The sequence below is a fragment of the Anolis carolinensis genome, chromosome 3, assembly GCF_035594765.1.
Source record: "Anolis carolinensis isolate JA03-04 chromosome 3, rAnoCar3.1.pri, whole genome shotgun sequence".
NCBI lineage: Eukaryota > Metazoa > Chordata > Lepidosauria > Squamata > Dactyloidae > Anolis > Anolis carolinensis.
The window spans coordinates 220,220,046-220,242,485 of NC_085843.1; the positions used below are offsets into that span (position 1 = coordinate 220,220,046).

The window sequence follows — 22,440 nt, forward strand, 5'->3', positions numbered from 1 at the left end:
CTTGGTCGGCCTCTCTTCCTTTTTCCTTCCATTTTCCCCAGCATCATTCTCTTCTCCAAGCTTTCCTGTCTTCTCATTATGTGGCCAAAGTACTTCATCTTGGCCTCTAATAGCCTTCCCTCCAGTGAGCAGTCGGGCTTTATTTCCTGGAGTGTGGACTGGTTGGATCTTCTTGCGGTCCAAGGCACTCTTACAATGTTCTTCCAACACTGTGATGACTCATGGGCCATGTAGTCCCGTTCCTAGTATTATTGTGGCAGATGAAGAGGAAAACTTGGGTTTCCCACCGTTTCAGCCAGAATTGGAGCCCTTGCACCTGCAGGATATCTGCCCTCCAGAAGCCAGCCAAACAAGCCTTGAGCAGAAATCTCCCCCATTTTCTCGCCGAGATTATTATAATCAACAAAGAGGCGCTCGCGAGGCGACTCGCCGGAGCGCCAGAATCGCTGCCAGACAATTAGATGATTAAGTCTGTTTCCCTTGGGAAACTTTAGGGAGTCATGCATCTGGACACAGAATGGCTTTCGGTTCTTGTTCCCCAGAGAAAGTGTTCTTTGGCGGGAAAACGAGATCCTATTTAGTTGTTTGCCCTCGTAGGAAACCTTGCGGAGTCAATTCGTCAGCTCGTGGAGTGAGATCGTGTGTAGACTTCTACTCCAGTTCCCAGCTCCTGAATCAAGTTCTCAGCCCTGCCTTGTTCCACGGATTTCTATGGACTCAGTTCTTGTTCCACGATTGCCTTGTTTCAAGTTGGACCTTGTTAAGTCTCAAGTCTTGCTTTGCCTTGCGTTTTAACCACGGACCTTGCTTCTCGGATTCAAGCCTTGTTTTCTATTCCTTTGGATTTACCTTAAGCCTCTAAGACTATGGACAGTTCCCCACACTATTGCTTGCCAAATAGTGTGTGTTTCGGTGAAGTGGATTATAACTTTGGGCTTTAATATCATATATTGGACATTGTTTTCCTGGACTATATTTGACCTTTCCTGAAAGGTCTATTTCTGAACTATATTCTACACTTGTTTTTATTGACTTTATATATTCCTTTAATAAAGATATTAGATAGAATCTGGCCTCTGCGCATGGTTATTGGTGCTCTGCAGCCTGGGTCCTGACAAACACTACAGTTCAAATGTGTCTATTTTCCTTTGCTCAGCCTTCCTTATGGTCCAGCTCTCACATCCATAGGTTACTATGGGGAACACAATTGCTTTCACTATGTGGACCTTCGTTACCAGTGTGATGTCTCTTCTCTTCACTATTTTATCAACGTTGATCACTGCACTCCTCCAAGAAGTAAACGTCTTCTGATTTCCTGGCCGCAGTCTGCGTCTGCAGTAATCTTTGCACCTAGAAATACAAAGTCTGTTACTGCCTCCATGTTTTCTACCTCTATTTGCTAGTTATCAATCAGTCTGGTTGCCATAATCTTTTTTTAATGCTTAACTGCAACCCAGCTTGTGTGCTTTCTTCTTTCACCTTGGTTATAAGGCTCTTCAGCACCTCCTCGCTTTCAGCCATCCGAGTAGTATAATCTGCATATCTAAGGTTGTTAATGTTTCTTCAAGCAATTTTAACTCCAGCCTTAGATTCATCAAGCCCCGCACATCACATGATGTGTTCTGCATACAAGTTGAATAGGTAGGATGAGAGTATACAGGTAACCATCAAGGTAGCAATCCTTAGCAGGAGAATGTAGAGCTAATTGTGCTTGAAGCAATGGTATTCCCTGTAGTAACCTATGGATGCGAGAGCTGGAAGGCTGAGCGAAGGAAGATAGATACTTTTGAACTGTGGTACTGGAGGAAAACTCTTGAGATTGCCTTGGACTGCAAGAAGATCAAACCAGTCCTTACTTTAGGAAATAATGCCCGACTACTCACTGGAGGGAAGGATATTAGAGGTAAAGATTAAGTACTTTGGCCACATAATGAGAAGACAGGAAAGCTTAAAGAAGAGAATGATGCTGGGAAAATGGAAGGGAAAAGGAAGAGGGGCCAACCAAGGCAAGGTGGATGGATGGTATCCTTGAAGTGACTGGCTAGACCTTGAAGGAGCTGGGGGTGGTGACGGCCGACAGGGAGCTCTGGCGAGGGCTGGTTCATGAGGTCACATAGAGTCAGAAGCAACTGAACAAAAAAAAAAAACAATCTGTGCTTTTAGCTAGCAAAATGATTACAAACAATGTCTAATACTTGGAGAGTTTTATGATGTCTAGCACTGGAAATAAATAATCTGGAGTCATTTTGCTGCAGTGTAAAACCACCAAAGTGTATTAATTTGCTCCCTAGTTGCACAGGGAAGGACCAATGCCTTTTTCTACTTTGGCAAAATAATGTTCCTTTCCTATTCTACATACAGAAACAGACTGGATGATCAGATGAATCAAACCTCTACTGGTAATGCAACAACATCTTCTGTATTAAACAGATGGATCTGCCATGTAATTTCTGCTGCTTCCTGCCAGTCTCTGCTTCAAGAGGCAACTGCTTTATTCTGTAAATATAGAGCTTCCACTCAAAAAATTATTTATATATGTATCTAACTACAGTGATCATTAAGATACCTAAACATTCCCTTAAAATCCTCCCTTTTTAGAAACCAACTACTTAAAATCTTCCCAAAATTAAAACAAAATTAAGAATTTCAGTTTGTTAAATATTTTGGTCTACAATCAATTCATTTTTTAAATGCTCATATCAACCGTTCCACAAAGCAGTTTTTTCAATCACTGAAGTAAATATTAAAAACATATAATTAATAAACAAGCCACTTACTGTTAGATGAAAATGTCATATTTTAATTTTTTTGTTCCCTAGGTTTCATCACCTATTATGCAAGTACACATGAGCCAAACTATTTTCAAACAATAAACAAATGTCCCCTCAATACTTTGGCTTCAACTATTAAAATTTAGCTTCCCTAGATAAAATCTATTAAAGCTTCCATTTCAAAATTTAATAATATTCCTAAAGCTAAACCATCAAGAGAAAATATAAACGTTCAGATAAATGGAGATATGTTTGAAAATACTGTCATCTACTGGTCATTTTTTTAAAAAATCAGAATAGTGAGAAAGCAAAACAAAACAATACATCAACACTTGCAAAATGTAGCTTAAGGTAAAATGAAAAGCAGAAACTAATTAACACAGAAAAATAATTGTACTAGCTGATGAAACAGTACACAAATTGAAAACATACACAAATTCTGAATCATAAAAAGAAACATTAGGGCCAAATACAAATGATGGCACAGGTATTCCTCAATTACCAAAGCAGACATGTTTCTGGAAAATGTGGTACCAGAGACAGAAATGATATAGAAGGAATAAGTATAGATTCCTACACCACAAGGAAGAGCACTTCAATGCATTTCAACAAACTGTGTGTTCAACATCAACAATATATACATGTGAAACGAAACATTCAGGTTAAGTCATTCCTGTATAAGTAAATAAAACATGTTGAACCTTCTAGAGCAGTGGTTCTCAATCTTCCTAATGCCGTGACCCCTTAATACAGTTCCTCATGTTGTGGTGAACCCCAACCATAACATTATTTTTGTTGCTACTTCATAACTGTCATTTTGCTACTGTTATGAATCGTAACGTAAATACCTGATATACAGGATGTATTTTCATTCACTGAACCAAATTTGGCACAAATACCCAATACGCCCAAATTTGAATACTGGTGGGGTTGGAGGGGATGATTTTGTTATTTAGGAGTTGTAGTTGCTGGGATTTATTTATACAGTAGAGCCACGGTTAACTGAGCTCCGATTAACCGAGGCTCTGTATTATCCGAGGCGCCGCCAGGGGTGCCCCTCCCCCTCCCTCTCCTTCTCTCGAGCAAAGGGAGCTCGAGAGAAGGAGAGGGAGAGGAAGGAGGAAGCACCCCACCTCTCCCTCTCTCGATTGAAGGGAGCTCACGAGAAGGAGAGGGAGGAGGAAGCACCTGGAAGCGCCCGCGATCACTGCTGCAGCAGCACTGGGGGGCTGCCTCCCTGGGCCGAGCCCTTGCCCCTTGGGAGGCAGCCCACGAGCACTGGTAGGCAGCAGTGCTTGTGAGCTGCCTCCCAAGGGGCGAGGGATTGTCCAGGGACATCTCCACGGATCTCCCTTGGCCGGGCCCTTGCTTTGAGGAGGGGGTTTCCTCAGCAATGGCTTGACAGAGGAAAACCCGCAGCACGCTCCATTTTATTTTAACTTTAGTTGTAACGTCAGTTGTATGTTGTATGTGTTAAATGTGTTTGTCAAATGTTTTGATACGACTGATAGACTAATCAATAAAATGTATCTAACTGCTTAATCACACTAGAGTTTGGATGCACTTTCAATCCATTTTAGGAAGGGGCCTTTAAACAGCTCAGCCAAACAGGTCCTGGGCCTCACCAAACTAAAAACCTCAGAATTCTGCAGGAGGCAGAAGCCGGATTTAAAGTGGATCCATGCTCAAGTGTGATGAAGCCCTAAGAGTATAAACCTAAACATTTGAAAAATTTCATCATACAGTAGAGTCTCACTTATCCGACATAAATGGGCCAGCAGAATGTTGGATAAGCGAAAATGTTGGATAATAAGGAAGGATTAAGGAAAAGCCTTTTAAACATAAAATTATGTTATTATTTTAAAATTATGTTATTATTTTAAATTATGTTATAATTTTACAAATTAAGCACCAAAACATCATTTTTACAACAAATTGACAGAAAGGGTAGTTCAATATACAGTAAAGTTATGTAGTAATTCCTGTGTTTATGAATTTCAGAACAAAATATTGCAACATTTACTACAAAAACATTGACTAGTAAAAGGCAGACTGCGTTGGATAATCCAGAAAGTTGGATAAGTGAAGGTTGGATAAGGGAGACTCTACTGTATTTCCTCTGCTGTGTTGTTGATTACCAAAGTTTTTGCACATTTTGCCTTTCTGAGATTTTCCATGAAAATTTGAAGGAGGTTTTATTTGAGGAGGATTTTACACAAAATACATTTTCCTGCAAACCCCCCCCCCCCGTTTTTGCGCATGTATGCAAATTGTAATGTATTGCTTTTTTACAATGTAAGTCGCCTTGAGTCCCAATTATTAATTATAATAATATTTTTTAAAGGCACATTATACAAAAAAAGGTCTACTATTTTTTATTTCCAGAATGTATACCCCGCCCTTCTCACCCGGGGGGACTCAGGGCGGCTACTATTGCTACTATTGCTATTGCCCTTCCACACAGCCATATAACCCAGAATATCAAGACAGAAAATCCCACAATATCTGCTTTGCACTGTGTTATCTGAGTCCACACTGCCATGAATTCTAGTTCAAAGCAGAAAATGTGTGGAAGGGACCATAAAAGTGCTAGCATTTTCTTTCTTCCAAAGCAGTGAAAAAACTGCAATTTGACCATTTTTGTACAGGTTCAAACACATCAAGATTGGAAAAATTTGAATTTTTACTCAGAATCAACCAGCAGATAAACAATACAACCAAACAGAAAATGTACAATAGGGTATGAGCATTTTTTGTGAAACACAATAGCATTTACTATATATGATATAATGCCTAAAGACAATTTTGACTAAAATAGTAATGCAGTGTGCAAGGATTACAATTGATTACTATGGATTTAGCCCTAGAGTGAACACACTCTAGGGCTAGATCTATACTTTATCCACTTCCTGGCCCTATGATATTTTGATGCACTAATCTTTGCCTACTCCGTATAGTTGACCATTTCCATTTTGAAGTTCTGGTTATTGGCACTTTGAACCCATTGATGGAGCAATTGAATTTTAATTTTTGTCATTGATTTTAGTAGAATTGTTTGTTTTTGTTTTATAATGATGTTTACTATGTTTATTATGTTTAACCTTGTTGCATGGTCTCCTTCTGACAATTGAATATTTTGTTTTATGTTAGAAACCATCCTGAGAACTCTTGAGGAGATGGAGCGGTATATAAATAATATATATTTATTATTATTTATTATTATACTGCCATATAATCCAAATTATCAAAACAGATAATCCACATTATCTGCTTTGAACTGAATTATATGAGTCTAAACTGCCAGATATTTTATTTCAAAGCAGATAATCTGGTTTTTATATGGTAGTGTAGAAATGTTTTTGAAAGCATTGAAGCTTAATGTAAGCACAAATAATTGCTCTGATTAGTTTCCATAAGCATAAAATGCTTGTTTTTGGATAAAAAGAAAGAAATATATAATATATTTTGGGTTCTATTTAACAAGCTTTCATGAAAAGGCCTTTTTTAAAAAACGTATTTGTATTCATCAACTTAATTGAAAAGGAAATTGAAGGAGGATTGTAAAATGTTTTATGTTTTTAATTCAAGTAATGTTCCTTTAGAAAACCCGATGCAACAAAAATACAATTCTGGGGGGGGGGGGGGAGACATACACATGCTATAAAGGATCCTTTATTATATGAGCTAATAGGTTACTTTATACTAAGTTGTAACTCTAGTTCTGCAATCTATATAGCAAGATAAGCAAAATGTATTTTAACAAAACATAGGTAATATAAAAAATGAGCTCAGTGCTTCCAACATAAAATCCAATATAATGAATATATTGTGTTTTCCCATTGCACCTAGTTTTTATAATTCATGCTTGCTTGCATGTGGCCTCTGTGTAAATATACTGCACCCTGTATTTCTTAAATCGAAAAAAAGGAAATCCAAGGACACATTGCAACTGGTGGGAATAGGGGCAAACACAAAATAAAATATTTAGCTATAAAACATATTTTAAAAGCCAGAACACTAAGGGTTTAGGCAATCCAAACAAGTTCAGCTTAGAGTAAAGCTTTTATGACAGTTATTCAATATGGATATACTCGTAGGAGGTGGGGGAATCAGAAGTCGCACAGAGTAGTTCTGGCTAAATTGCTTTATTCATACTCTATATCATTTACCTTTACTAATCTCTCTTTAGGCTGCCATTTTATGTCATCCTTCTTCAGACAGGCCCAAATGAAAAATAGTGGTCTAAGTCCCCTTCCACACTACCCCTATATGCCAGGATCTAATCCCACATTATTTTCTTATTCCAGATTATTTGGCAGTCAGGGACAGTTCAACCGGTAGGCAATTTACACGGTTGCTGAAGGCGCTGTCCTCTAGAGGGCGCAATTGAGTCAGAGACTCTGAAAGCAGAATGCGCATGTACACCATTCAAAACCCCCCTCTCTTTTCCTGAGCAGGCGCTTGACACGGACACCTATATCCCTCCTTATTGCCAATAGGGGTCCTTCGTTTGTGGAGAATGGAGGAGGGAGGAGAGGGGTCCTTCAGGCGAGTGATGTAGCCAGCTATAATGGAGCTGGGCCCTGCAAGAGCGGCAGTGCAGAGGGAGAGCCTGGCAGAGGCGGACCAGAGGCGCCTGAATCTGGCCTCTCGCTGCCAGGTGAGCGGGGAGGTGGTTGGGGCAGGCACAGGCACAGGCACCCCTGGGGTCCTTCCGCTTTGGTTGCTGCTTTGGGCCCAGACCCCGGCGGAAGAAGAAGGCCTCCTCGCTTTCGCTCTCTTGCCCTTCCTTGCTATGGGCCTGTGAGGTAACCTCACAACCTCTGAGGATGTCTGCCATAAATGTGGGCAAAACGTCAGGATATAATACTTCTGGAACATGGCCATACAGCCTGAAAAACATACAACAACCCTGTGATTCCCCCAGGCATGAAGCAGCCAGCCATTGAAGCTGCAAGGCTATTCAGTGCTAATCAAGCTAGCTAATGGCAACATTCCCACTTGCCTCCAAGAGACAAGACTTGCCTCATTTCTGACATTTCCACTTGCCTCATTTAACACAGACCTCTATGCAAAGACCCTCCCTGATTGATTTTGCAGCTGCAAGGCCATTCAATGCTAATCAAGGTGGCCAATTGCAACATTTCCACTGATTGACAGACTTAACAAGCATGGGATTGAGTTCTCTCTTATTAGCAAACCTGTAGTCTGAAAAATCTTCTGAAGAGACAGCATGACCAGGAAACCTTTGTGTAGTACTTGTAGACCAAAAATAACAATAAAAACTTAAAATTGTTGCTAAATTTAATAAAATATTTGCATTCTAAAATGCAAGGTAATTTACGTTAATTTTATGTAATGTAACTATATGAACATAATGATGTAAATAAACTTCTGGTTTGTAAGGTAACTCTTTTATCTATTCTGTTCACCTCTACCTTCTACCTTTTGTTTTTCAGAGATAGGTTTGGGGGGGGGGGGGAGGCGCCAAAATACTGTTCGCTTACACTTGAAAAATACCTAGGGCCGGCCCTGCTGACAATGGAGACTCATATAATCCAATTTAAAGCAGATAATCTGGGATCAGATCAGAGGTGGTTCAACCACCAGGCCAACTAGGCAGTTGCCTGTGGCGCCATCTTGTTGGGGGCGCCATCAAGGCAACTCCTGTCTCCTGCGGCCTGCCTCCGCAAGATGTTGAACTGATTTTTCTGTTGATTTGTTGCAAAACATGATATTTTAGTGCTTAATTTGTAAGATCTTAATGTAATTTGCTGTTTAATGGGCTTTTCCTTAATCCCTCCTTATTATCAAACATTTTCGTTTATCCAACACTTTTATTTTTCAGTGATTGGTGGGGGGGAGGCGCCAAAATTCTGTTCGCCTACACTTGAAAAATACCTAGGGCCGGCTCTGGATCAGATCCTGGGATATAGGGCTGTGTAGAAGGGGCCTAAGTAAATAAATGCACCTGTTCATGCTGTAAAAATTGTTTCATTGTACTGACCTGTTGTCGCTTGCATGCCAAATGGTCCAGCTTTTTCAATTCTCCCTGAAGATTTTTATATATTTTCTGCATTTCAGATCTAGTAGAGACCTTCCGAAGAGACTCAAATGTTCTTTGAACCTATGGACATACAAACGGACAGGGAAATTGTGAAAGATTCCCCATATTGACCAGAAATATATTAATTTGCATTCTGTTTGAACTTGGCACCAAGTCTTCTTGCATGCCAAGTTTAATCATTAGGAAAACATTATGGCTCTCTAGCAGCAGACCCACCCAAAAGGTGCCCCATTAGTGGAGGTGCTCCAAGAGATGCCTCACTACTTTTCTGAAAAATGTATCTGGCAAAGACAAGAACTGTTAGCATTAGCAACCTTAGCATGCTTATCCTCATTAATGATTTATTTGCATATTACTCTAGGGATTGAGTTTACAACATAAACTCATGATAACTTCCTGTGTACTAGATTTTTCCCATCCCTCTGCAGTCACTTTGTTCTTGTTGTTGTTATTCCTCTTCCTCCATTACATCATGTAATTCATTGCAAGCAAGTACTGTAAGTAAAACTCCTTTTATATGTGTTTCAAATAAGACTGTGTTTATTTCTCTGTTAGACCCGGCGGGTGGATGAGCAGAGGAGCTGATTTATTTTCCATATTTGGAAGTTCTTTAATTCAAAAACTCTGTCACACCATAATTGAGTGGGAATTTGAATCGTGGTTTCCTGGATTCCAACGCTCAGACCACTACATTATACTGGCTTGTTCTTAATTCAGCCTTTCATATACAGGCAATCCCCAGGTTAGAAACATCTGACTTACAAATGACTCATAGTTAAGAAGGAGGTGAGGCAAAAGGAAGTGAGAGGAATCTACCCCTTGGAAGGGAAATAAATGGGGGAAAGGTGTTTCCATTGAAGCTTATTCCCAATCCCTATTTCTACAACAAAACATTTTTTCCACAGACAGTAAAACAAACACCACAGGGGTGTCCACCTTTCCCTATGCTATCCAAAGCTGATATATATATATATATATATATATATATATATATATATATATATATATATGAAAATGTAATGTCCATCAGTGAGGGACCTCATATCTCCCAAACTACTCCACCGATTATTATAAAATTTGGACACAACATAGCATTCGAACTGCCATGGGTTTAAGGCCTACTCTCAAAAACCTGACATACCTGTGAAAGATAAAATCAAACCCATAAGCAACAATCAATCTCCTCCTCCCTTAGCTACCATCCCAACAGACAGCTCCTCCCCTTAGCAACAGTACAAGCAATGGCCACACAATCTCCACTCTTTAGCAACCAGCGTGGGCGGGGTCACAAGGGACAGCTAGGCCCACCTCCTCACCACTCACAAGGAATTAAGTGAGGCCAAGGCTCTGAGGCCTAGCCACAGAAAGGGTGTCATCAGTGACGTCAGAAACAGCAAGCCGCTTCTGGGGTGAGACAATTGGCTGTTAGCAAGGATGTTACCCAGGGTTCTCCCGGATATTTTACCATCCTGTGGGAGGCTTCTTTTATATATCTGTAGAAGGTCCAGGGTGGGAGAAAGAACTCTTTTCTACTACAGGCAAGTGTGAATGTTGCAATTGGCCAACTTGATTACCATTCAATACCCTTGCTGCTTCAAACCCTGGATACTTCCTGCCTGGGGAATCCTTTGCTGGGAGGTGTTAACTGACCCTGATTGTTTCATGTCTGGTATTCCACTGTTTTCTGAATAGCGATCTTTATTTACTGCAAGAAATATTGCAATTGGCCAACTTGATTAGCATTGAATAGCCTTGCTGCTTCTGGTGTGAAAGAACTGGCCGCCAGCAAGGATGTTGCCCAGGGGACATCTGCATGTTTTATAATAATAATACTGTAATAATAATAATAATAATAATAATAATAATAATAATAATAATAATAATAACAACTTTATTTTTATACCCGCCTCCATCTCCCCGAAGGAACACAGAGCGGCTTACATGGGCCCAGGCCCAGGTGGATACAAACAATATAAAACAGCATAAGAATTAAAAGCAAATCAACAAAACATATTAAAAACACATTTTACAATCAAACATACTTAGATAAAGACCTGGGTAGCCTCCTAAAAAGGAACAGGGCCAGGGAAAGTGCATAAACTAGGACAGAGGTAGATACCTGAAGCCGTTATCCAGATAAAGTGCTTGGGGAGGTGTGAGCATGGAATCTACATCTGACTGAGGAATGGAATAAAGTGCATCTTATAAACAACGGGACAATCCCTAACTATGAGGGAAAAATCATTCACCAAAGGCCTGTTGGAAGAGCCAAGTTTTCAGGATCTTCCAAAAAGTTAGGAGGGAGGGGCCTGCCTAATCTCCCTGGGGAGAGAGTTCCAGAGCCGGGGGGCCATGATGAAGAAGGTCCTCTCTCTTGTCCCCACCAACTGCGATTGCGAGAGTGGCAGGAACGAGAGGAGGGCCTCCCCCAACGAGCGAGAGACCATGCAGGTTCATAGGGGGAGATGAGATCACGAAGGTAGATGGGTCCCGAACCGTTTAGGGCTTTATAGATTATAACCTGCACCTTGAATTGGGCTCGGAAAATAAATGGCAGCCAATGGAGCTCCTTAAACAGGGGGGTTGACTGCGCCCTGTAATTCGCTCGTTAATAATCTAGCTGCCGAGTGCTGGACCAATTGAAGTTTCCGGGCCATCTTCAAGGGCAGCCCCACATACAGCTTTCTGATTGGCTGGCCGGAATATGGGCCAGCTTTCTGATTGGCCGCCACTTTCGCAGGCCACTGGGACCCCTGAGGCAAAAACTACTACCAGCAGGCTTCAGCCTACTCTCTCTCCTCAGAATGACGCTAGCTTTGGTACACTTAACAGCCTTCAGCCTACACTTTTGTAATCAAAAATACCACTGGGACCACCAGGAAGGCCGGACCTGGACCAAACTTGACCCACATAACCCCTAGGACCCATGAACCCACTGACAACAGATCTGGACCACATTAGACCCAACATGGCCAACTGTGCATACTGATAATAAAAAACTTTGGGTGCTAGGAATTACAGTTCACTCACACATTCACAGCATTCTGAATCCAACTAATGATGGAAAATAATTATGTTTTAATGCTTCCTTTTAAACAATGGTTGCGGGTATGTTTATGAAAACTTCTACTCCCTCACCTCACCCCCCTTCAGCGCTTCTACTGACATGTCTCGGCCTTTACAGGCTGCTCTGCCCTGCTAGGCTCTACTTCCCTCCTCAATATTGTTCCAAATAAGGCAGCTTTTCCCTGGCTCATTGGGACACTATTCACAGCATACTAAAGAGAAAATAATGTCTATCTTTTTAATCTTTCCTTTTAAGGGTGGTTTACTCCCCTCCCCCCCCCCCCCGCCTCAGTTTTTACTGAGGCAAAAAACTACCAAAAGCAGGCTTCGGCCTACTCACTCTAACAGTGACACATACACCCTCCCCAGAGATATACGGCAAGCCCCAACCCTTTTGAGTTTTAGAAAAGCCTTAAAAACATGGCTATGTGCCCAGGCTTTTAACGAATAAATGATAAAGACGACCCAGACTGTTATATGGATAAAGTTGGAGGATATTGGACGAACGGATTTTAAGCATATGTTTATGTTTTATATTTTATACTGTATTTAATTGGTTGTAATATATTTTTATATATTGTTGTTTTTAATGATGTATCGGCATCGAATTGTTGCCAATTGTACGCCGCCCTGAGTCCCTTCGGGTGAGAAGGGCGGGATAGAAATATTGGAAATAAATAAATACAGTCCCCATGACCTACTATACATCCGGACACTGTTTGCAGTGGGATGGACCATGGATGATGGACTTGCATATGGGAGTTGTAGTTCACCTGCCCCCACTGAACCCCACTGACCCTAGACCTAGACTAAACTTGGAACACAGGAAAACAATGCCTTTCTCAAATGACTTTTGCAGGCCACTTTCGCAGGCCACTGTGACCGCCAGGAAGGACGGACCTGGACCAAACTTGCCACACATAACCCCCATGACCCATTTTATGTCCTGGTGCCATTTGGGGACGATGGGCCACAGATTATGGGATTTCCAGTACTTTCAATTGCTTCAGCTCTCACAGATCACTGCCATGTTTTGTATAACTTTCATCCACAAGTGACAGAACTGGACCAAACTTGGCAGACAGAGCTCCCATGACCCCCTTTACGTCCTCGTGCAGTTTGGAAGAGGACAGACCAAGGATGATGGGACTTGCAGTATCTTCACCCACTTCCCAACATGACTACAACTGCCAGAAATAACAGAATTGAACCAAACTTGGCACACATAGTCCATATTACACAGTTTACATGCTGCTGCAGTTTGGAGGTAAGACAGACCAAGGATTATGGGATTTGCAGTATCTTCACCTGATTCACCTCCCACAGACCATTGTGAACCCTACAAATGACATAACTGGACCAAACTTGGAACAAAGATGCAATGTGGCCCACTTCACACCCTACCCACATCCTACTATGGATGATGGAACTTGCAGTACCTTCACTAACTTCCTGAGACTGCCATGACTCACACCAATGACTGATCAAGACCAAACATGCCACATAGAGTCCCCATCACCTCCTTTACACCCTGGCGATATTTGGAGGGGGGTGGACCAGGCACGATGAGACTTGCATATGGGAGTTGTAGTTCACTTGCACCCACTGGTCTCAGTTGACATTAGATTTTGGAACACAGGAAAACAATGCCTTTCTCAATGCCGGGCCCCCAAGCTAGTAGCAATATAAAACACAATAGACAAGAGACATGCACAATTATAAAAATGTAAACATTACCCAATAAAAACAAATGACAAAAATTAATAAGAACATGGATTAAAATGGAGAGATTGTAAAAGTAGACTGGGCATGGCGCACCATATAAATATTGTAAACACATTGCAATAATCCATACTAGAGGTAACTAAGGCATGGACCACCATGGCCAGATCCGACTTCACGAGGTACGGTTGCAGCTGGCGCACAAGTTTTAATTGTGCAAAGGCCCCCCCCAGCCACTGCTGACACCAGAGTGTCAAGTGTCACCACTGAGCCCAGGAGGACCCCCAAGCTGCAGACCTGCGCCTTCAGGGGGAGTGCGACCCCATCAAGCACGGGTTGCCACCCTATACCCCGATCAGACATACGACTGACCTGGAGAGCCACCGTCTTATTAGGATTAAGCTTCAGCTTGTTCGCCCTCATCCAGGCCAACACAGCGGCCAGACACTGGTCCAGTATCCAAGGGGCTTCCTTGGATTTAGGTAAAAAAGAGTAGTAGAGTTGGGTGTCATCTGCATAGAGATGGCACCAAACTCCAAAATTCCAGATGACCTCTCCCAGCGGGTTCATGTAGATATTAAAAAGCATGGGAGACAGAATAGAACCTTGCGGGACCCCACAGGTCAATGGCCAGGGGTCCGAGCAGGTGTCCCCCAACTTCACCAACTGGCAACAGCCCTCCAAGAAGGACTGGAGTCATAGAAAGCCATGCCCCCAAGGCCCATTCCGGAGAGTCGTCTCAGAAGGATACCATAATCGATGGTATCGAAAGCCGCTGAGATGTCCAGCAGGGTCATACTCCCCCAATCTAGTTCTCTGCGGAGGTCATCCACCAAGGCGACCAAAGCCGTCTCAGTACTGTAACCAGGTCTGAAGCCAGACTGCGATTGGTCCAGAAAATCGGTGTCCTCCAAGAATCCCTGGAGCTGAGAGGCAACCACCAGCTCCAGAACCTTGCCAAAGAAAGGGAGGTTAGAGATTGATCTGAAGTTACTTAAAACATTGGAATCAAGGGAGGCCTTCTTCACAACTGGCCTCACTATAGCTTGTTTAAGGCAAGATGGAAATTTGCCATCCTGTGGGAGGCTTCTCTTTATATATCTGTGGAAGGTGCAGCTAGTGTGTGTGTGTGTGTGTGTGTGTGTGTGTGTGTGTAATGTGCATTTTTCCCATGGAGTAAACAACAAAACCACTGAACAAAATTGCACCAAATTTGGCCACAAAAACATAGTCATCCAATCTAAGTCTTTCAATAAAAAAAAACCTAGAGAAAAAAGTCCAAATATCAGAAAACCCCCAATTGCTTACCACGCATGTGCAGAGGCCTCCCGGGAACTGAAACAACTACATTATCCAGAAGACCTCGTAGCTGTGCGCGGAGCCTAACACCACTTTTAAAATATGTTGCCATGGTGGAACAGCCTTGCAGCTTCAAAGCCAGGCTGCTTCCTAACCAGGGGGATCGTCGGTTGGCCACCTTGAATACCACTGAACAGCCTTACAGTTTCAAGGCCAGGCTGATTCCTAATCAGAGGGATCCTAACCACCAAACTACGTCACAGCAACACGTGGCCAGGCACAGCTAGTGTGTATATATATATATAGAGAGAGAGAGAGAGACACACACACACAAATGTAATGTGTGTTTTTCCCCATAGAGTAAACAACAAAACCACTGGACCAAATCACACCAAATTTGGCCACAAAAGACATAGACATGGAAAAAGGAAAGTAAAAAAGACTCTAGCCTCCTACCTAAAAATTTCATAGCGCTGAAAAAAGAATTTGACATGCAAGATGCCTGGAGAGAACACAATCCCAAACAGAAAGATTATACTTTCTTTTCAAATAGGCATAGCATATGGTCCAGGATCGATATGATCTGGACTTCGAAAACAATTACAACTAAAATCAGCAAAATCCAAATATTGCCAAGAGATCTCTCTGACCACTGCCCATTAATAATGGAGATAAATAACAAAAGACTCCCAAGAATTTGGAGGCTAAACGACAATTTATTAAAACAGGAGGAGGATATAGAGAAACTCAAAAAGATGACACGTGAATTCTTTATATTTAACGATACCCCGGACGTCAAACCACAAGTAATATGGGACACATTTAAAGCAGTAGCAAGAGGGTTCTTCATTCAACAGGAGGTGATAAAAAAACAAGAGGAAATATAGAGAGCTAGAAAATTTTAAAAAAGAAATTGAATTAAAGGAAAAGGAGTTGAAAGCAAACCCAAATAATCTAAAAGTGAAAAGGAGTCTGGAACTACTAAAAAAAATAAAAGTATATGGGAATTGGAGAAGATAGCTAAGCAAATGAAATGGGTCAAACAAAATTACTTTGAAAATTCAAACAAACCGGGCAGATGGTTAGCTAGACAATTAAGGAAGAAAAGACAAAATCAACAAATCACAAGGATCAGATCAAAGGACAAAATCGTAGTAAGAGACGAGGAAATAAGGGAGGAATTTAAGGACTTCTACCCAAAGCTTTAAACAGGGGATAATATCAAAATAGAGGAAATAGTATCTTACATCAGTAGACAAGGTCTAGGGAAAATAACGGAGGAACAAAGGCAAAACTTAAATAAAGAAATCACTGTAGATGAAATCCAAAATGTGATCAAAGAGTTAGAAGTTAATAAATCCCCTGGACCTGATGGTCTAATAGCAGGCTTTTACAAAATACTGAAAAATGAAATAGCAAATTTCCTGAAAAAGATAATGAATCTGGCCTTAACAAATGGAATTATCCCAGAGTCATGGAAAGAGGCAGAAATCATAATGATTTATAAAGAAGGAACTAATTCAGACGAAGTACAAAATTATAGACCCATCTCGCTACTTAATAACAATTACAAAATTTTTACAAAAATACTTGCTAACCGATTTAAAACCTTCCTTGTAGACTGGGTATCAGAAGAACAGACAGGATTCTTACCCAATCGGAGTGTAAGAGACAACATCAGAACAATAATTGATACGATACAATATTATTAGGTTAACCAACAAAAAGAATTGGGATTACTATCATTAGATGCCGAAAAGGCTTTTGACAAATTGAACTGGGATTTCTTCAAAGTATTAATGCAGGAATTGGATGTAGGATGGCAGTTTCAAAATGGTATAAAGGCAATATATAACGAGCAGTTAGCTAAAATTCGGATTAATGGTCAAACAACAGAAAACTTTCCAATAAACAAAGGGACTAGACAAGGCTGCCCCCTTTCCCCCCTTATATTTATTTTTGCTTTAGAATTGTTAATCCGCAACATAAAGAAGGATAAAAACTTAAAAGGAATGAGAATAGATAAGCAAGAATACAAGGTCCGGGCTTTTGTGGATGATATAATTTGCATTATAGAAAACCCTAAACATAATATTCAGAACTGTTTGGACAAAATAGAAGAATTTGGAAAATTAGCGGGACTTAAAATTAACAAAAACAAGACAAAGATCTTAACAAAAAACATGACAAACAGCAGTAAGGATGAATTAAGAGAAGAATCAGGATTAGATACTCCTTCGAAAATAAAATATCTAGGAATTTGGATTTCAGCCAAAAATAACCAATTACTAGAACTAAATTACATCACAAAATGGAAGGAAATAAGGAGAGATTTAGACGCATGGAAAAATTTAAACCTTTCTTTACTAGGAAGAGTAGCCACAATCAAGATGACTATCTTGCCAAAGATTCTTTATCTTTTTCAAAATATACCCATAATAAGGAATAATAATTTATTCAAAGTATGGCAACGGGACATATCTAGATTCATCTGGAATAATAAAAAACCCAGGATCAAACATAGTACTATGATCACCCCCAAAAATAAAGGAGGAGTGGGACTCCTGGATTTAAGAATGTACCATGAGGCCTGTGCCATGGACTGGTTAAAAGAGTGGACAAATCTCCAAAAAATAAAAAATCTTAACCTTGGAAGGCCACGATCTACGTAGAGGGTGGCACGGTTATTTGTGGTACAATAAAGTGAGTGTGGAAAAGAATTTCCGAAACCACTTTATCAGGTTTTCCCTGATAAAAGTTTGGGAAAAATATAAGAATTACTTATATACAAAAACACCATTGTGGCTATCCCCCCTAGAAGCCAACCAGAGAAGGCTTCTGGGGTGGATAGAATGGCCAACCTACAAAGATATTTTAAAGAAAGAAAGTCTAATTTAAAAATCACCTCAAATTAAAGACTTGATTGAAATACAAAAAACCTTTAAAAATGTCTCTTGGTTCCAATACATGAAAATTAAAGAAACTTTTAAAAACGACATAAAGACAGGCTTTACAATGGAAAATGGCTTCTGGGACATTTTGATTCAAAGAAAGAATAAAGTAATATCAGTCATATATAAAAAATTGTTAGAATGGGAAACGGCTGATGCCGAGATTACCAATTCAATGATAAAATGGGCACAAAATATAGGTAGACCAATAAAATTAAATGAATGAGATGTAATTTGGATGAGAAAAATGAAATACACTTATGCAACAGAGCTTAAAGAAAATTGGTTAAAAGTAATCCACAGATGGTACTTGACACTCAAAAAAATTGGACTAATGTGGAAAAATGTTAATAACCACTGCTGGAGATGTAGGGATCAAGTTGGTTCCTACTTTCATATGTGGTGGAATTGTAAAAAGATAACTAGTTATTGGAAAGCAATACAAAAAGAATGCAACAAAATTTTAAAAACAAACCTTGAGTTGAAACCAGAAACCTTCTTACTAGGCCTCGTAGATTCAAAAGAAAAACTGGATGTAAATAAAGACAAACTTTTCACCTATTTTATAACGGCAGCGAGAATTATAATTGCCAAACACTGGAAATCAGAAACCCCACCAACAATAGACTTGTGGTTAGACAAAATCATTGAGATAAAAGACATGGATAGTTTAACATTTCTAGTCAAAGAAAACAAAGGTATCAGAATGGAAAAAACGGACTGGAGAGATCTAGAGGACTACCTAAAGGAATACTACGCATAAAAGAAATCAGAAAACTGGAAGAATGAAGAAAGGAAGTCAACCACCCCCCCCCCCCCTTATACCCCAATCACTAGTGTATTCTTTCCCTTCCCCTGCGCTCCCTCTTCCCCACATGATTAGATTTAGGGATTTTACCCTTCCCTACTTCCCACACCCCCTACCCCCCCCCTTTTTTTGTAGTTCAGACCCCCCTACCTTGACTATACCTTCCCTAACTTCCCTTTAGGGCGACCTTTGTAACTTAAAGCTTCAATAAAAATTTATTTAAAAAAAAAAACACATAGACAGCCAATCTATGTCTTTCAATCAAATAAACCTAGAAAATAAAGACCAAATAACAAAACCTCCAAAACCCCGAATTTCTTACCACACATGCGCAGAGCCCCCCGAACTTAAACAGCTACATTACCCAGAAGACCTTGCAGGCGCACGCAGAGCCTAATCCCACTTTCTCAAAACATTGCTGTGGTGGGTGGGGCTTGCTACTGGCAACCGTTGAAAGGTGCTCCTTCCCTTTCCTCGCCCCTTTTCCCTCAGAAGAGAGACCATATGCAGTGAGAAAAACGGCTGTACTCTTGCTGTAAGGGACTATTCTCAGGAGGGAGAGCAGCTGATGGTATTTATACATAGCTGTCATGTCTCCTTTCAACCTTCTCTTCTGCAGATAAACAGACCCAGCACGTTAAGATGCTCCTCAGAGGGATTATTCATCCTTTTAGTTGCCCTCTTTCTCTGGACACCTCCCACTTCAGAGTCATTATTATTACTATTCTTCTTCTTCTCATTATTATCCAGGGAGGAAACAGCCAGGCTTTGAAACTACAAGGCCATTCAATCTGATTTCCCTCTTTCTCAGCACACCCTCCACCTCAGAGTTATTATTATTGATATTGATTGTCTTATCAGGCTAGGTCCCATGTAAGCCGCCCCGAGTCCCTTCGGGGAGATGGGGCGGGGTATAAAAATAAAGTTATTATTATTATTATTATTATTATTATTATTATTATTATTATTATTATTATTATTATTATTATTGTGTTTTTGTGAACCATGAAAATGAACAAAACCAGGCACCCAGCATGACAAAACCCTGCAACCAGGACAGTAAATAAACACTCAGAAAATAAGGAAATACCAGACAGGAAACAACCAGAACCAACCCAACCTCCCAACAAAGAATTCCCCTAGGGAGGAAACAACCAGGCTTTGAAGCTGCAAAGCCATTCAATGCTAATCAAGGTGACTAATTACAACATTCATACTTGCTTCCACAAACAAAAACCCACTTAGGACTATTCCACAGCAACGCATGGCCAGGCACTGCTAGTATATATATATATGTATATATAGTATATATATATGGACTTACACTTTAAAACTGTACCGTTCCAACTTACAAACAAATTCAACTTAAGAACCAACCTACAAAACATATCTTGTTCATAACTTGGGGACTGCCTGTATAAGACTTAGTGCAATAACCAAATCCTTCTGAATTGAATCCTTGTTTGGGTATAGAAAACAAAAGCTAGCTCACATAGGTCTATAAGTGAGAAGAAAGGTGTAAAGAGATCCTAAAAATTCATCTGTGGATTATCTTCATTTTGATAAATGTCTCTTTTTATGACAGGAACCCTTAGAGATGTTTCCCTAATTAATGCACATAATGGATTAGAGTCTGATAAAGCCACAGAAACATTTTTACTCTGGTATTTATTTAAGGCTGTTTTGCTTGTATCAGGCCATATGTTTTCCCCTTTTTACTGCATGCTTCTCAAGCTGTATCTGCACAAACTCAAATGAGCAAACTCTTTTTATGTGCTAAAATGTGGATGCGCTAAAATGTGCAACAATTAGACCTTCATATGCATTGCACAGTGGATCTCATTCATATAGGCAGCTCTCCAAGGTACTGTTAAATCACACAACCTGCATGTTCATTATAGCTGGTATACAAATATAAGCATCGCACTAGGAATAATATCAGTAACTAGATATTTAAACTGCTGTGTGTTTGCGGAAATCCAGGGAAAGGCAAGAGTGAAGGTATTAATGCTTGTTCTTAAATCTATGAAACTGGAAAAGGACAAAGACATACCAGACTAATTAAATGGTCAATATGGTTTGACTTAATTGATAAAACAGATTTGTGTGTATGTGTACTTGAAAATCATTATTGTTAGTGTTTAATTGTAGCTATCATTTTGGTTTTTTGTCATCTTTGACGTAAATGAATCTATCTAAACAAACCATTTATTAACTTCAGTTGCAATCTTGCTCTAATGTTAATTTTGCTAATGTTGATTCCAAATTAATATCAGGACTGTGTGAGCTTCCTGGCTACTATTTAAATTGGCTTCAAACAGATTGGGTTTTGAATTACTTAATGCAAAATATAATGAAGCCACCCACACCTGCAAAGAGAATCTATTTATTTATTTATTAACAACCCAGAGGTGCCTGGGTTATTAGAAGAAGGCATTGTTTGTGCTGGGATGTTAGGTAATATCAATGCAGTTTAGTCCAGATCCATCGTAGGCTGGGTTCAGTGCTGTCTGGAGAAGGGTGAACTACAACTCCCAGATTCCCAGGGCAATCATCCCAAAACCATGTCAGTTGGCCATGCTGGATCTGGCTGCCAAGTTTGGTCAAGATCTGACGTCAACTGGGTTCAGTGCTTTTTGGATGCAGTGAACTATAACTTCCAAAATCAAGGTCCTTTCCCACTAACCCCTGCAGTATGTTCAGTTGGTCATGGAGCTTCTCTGTGCCAAGTTTGGTCCCAGTCCACTGATAGTGGGGATCACAGTATCAGTGAAGGTACTACAAGTCCGGTTATCTTGGTTCAGATACATCATTGGTTGGGTTAACAGTGCTCTCTGGATGTAGGTCACGTACAACTCTTGTAAATCATTGTGAATTCTGCCCAAACCTCTTGTTCAGTTGCTAATCAATTCCTCTGTTAACTGTGTACCATAGGAAAGGGTAGGAAAGGGTTAAGGGTTAAGGTAGAGGCAGTGGGCAGGGTCATGCAAATTAAGGAACCCTGGGATGTCAATTCTGGAGGAAAAACAGAACATCTAGGATGAAATTGTTCCCACATGAAAGCCTTCACTTGGGTGGGAGTAGAATGGTGCTTGTGGAGGACACTGGAGGAGGACATTAGCAGGGTTTGGGCTACATGTTCGTGGCACTTACTATGGCCTGCATATCAGTGGAGGGAGGAACACTGGTGTCTTCTGCTCAGTGGGAATTATAGCTGTTTGTGGAGGGGGGGGGCTGTCTGCGCAAGTGGACACCTCCTCCACATACACGTTTTTCACTTTTGTTATGTGTAAAGATATGCCCTGCATTTTTACTAAAATGCTGCTCAAAGCCATTAACAATAAACTATATATAAAATAACAAAGTTATAATTCAAATATTATAATCACAAAATTGGATTTATAATCAAAAATTCTGCCCTTGCGCTTTGCTACTCTGCTGCTGAATACATATCACCACATTAAAACAGTGGATGTGGCCCTTAATGAGACATGCTGCATTATCACAGGATGTCTACGTCCTACACTACTGGAGAAATTATACTGTTTAGCCAGTATTGCACCACCTGACATCACTTGGGTAGTAGCAGCCTGTAATGAAAGGACCAAGGCATTGACATCTCCAGCCCGTTCTCTGTTCGGATATCAGCCAACATGCCAATGCTTTAAATTAAGAAACAATTTCCTAAGATCCACATAGATACTCACAGGAACAGCTCAGCAAACAAGAATCCAACCGTGCAAGTCAAAACCTGGA

General features: G+C 40.4%; 1 protein-coding gene across 4 annotated transcripts in view; it reads right to left on the reverse strand.

Moving 5' to 3' along the window:
- The window catches only part of ctnna3 (catenin alpha 3), a 1,223,202-nt gene that overhangs the window by 1,129,541 nt on the left and 71,221 nt on the right, over positions 1-22,440 (reverse strand). For all 4 annotated transcript variants that reach the window (XM_062977502.1, XM_062977500.1, XM_062977501.1 and 1 more), the window contains exon 5: positions 8,779-8,898. In XM_062977502.1, coding sequence (XP_062833572.1) covers positions 8,779-8,898 — 120 coding nt within the window. The remainder of the gene's footprint in view (positions 1-8,778; positions 8,899-22,440) is intronic.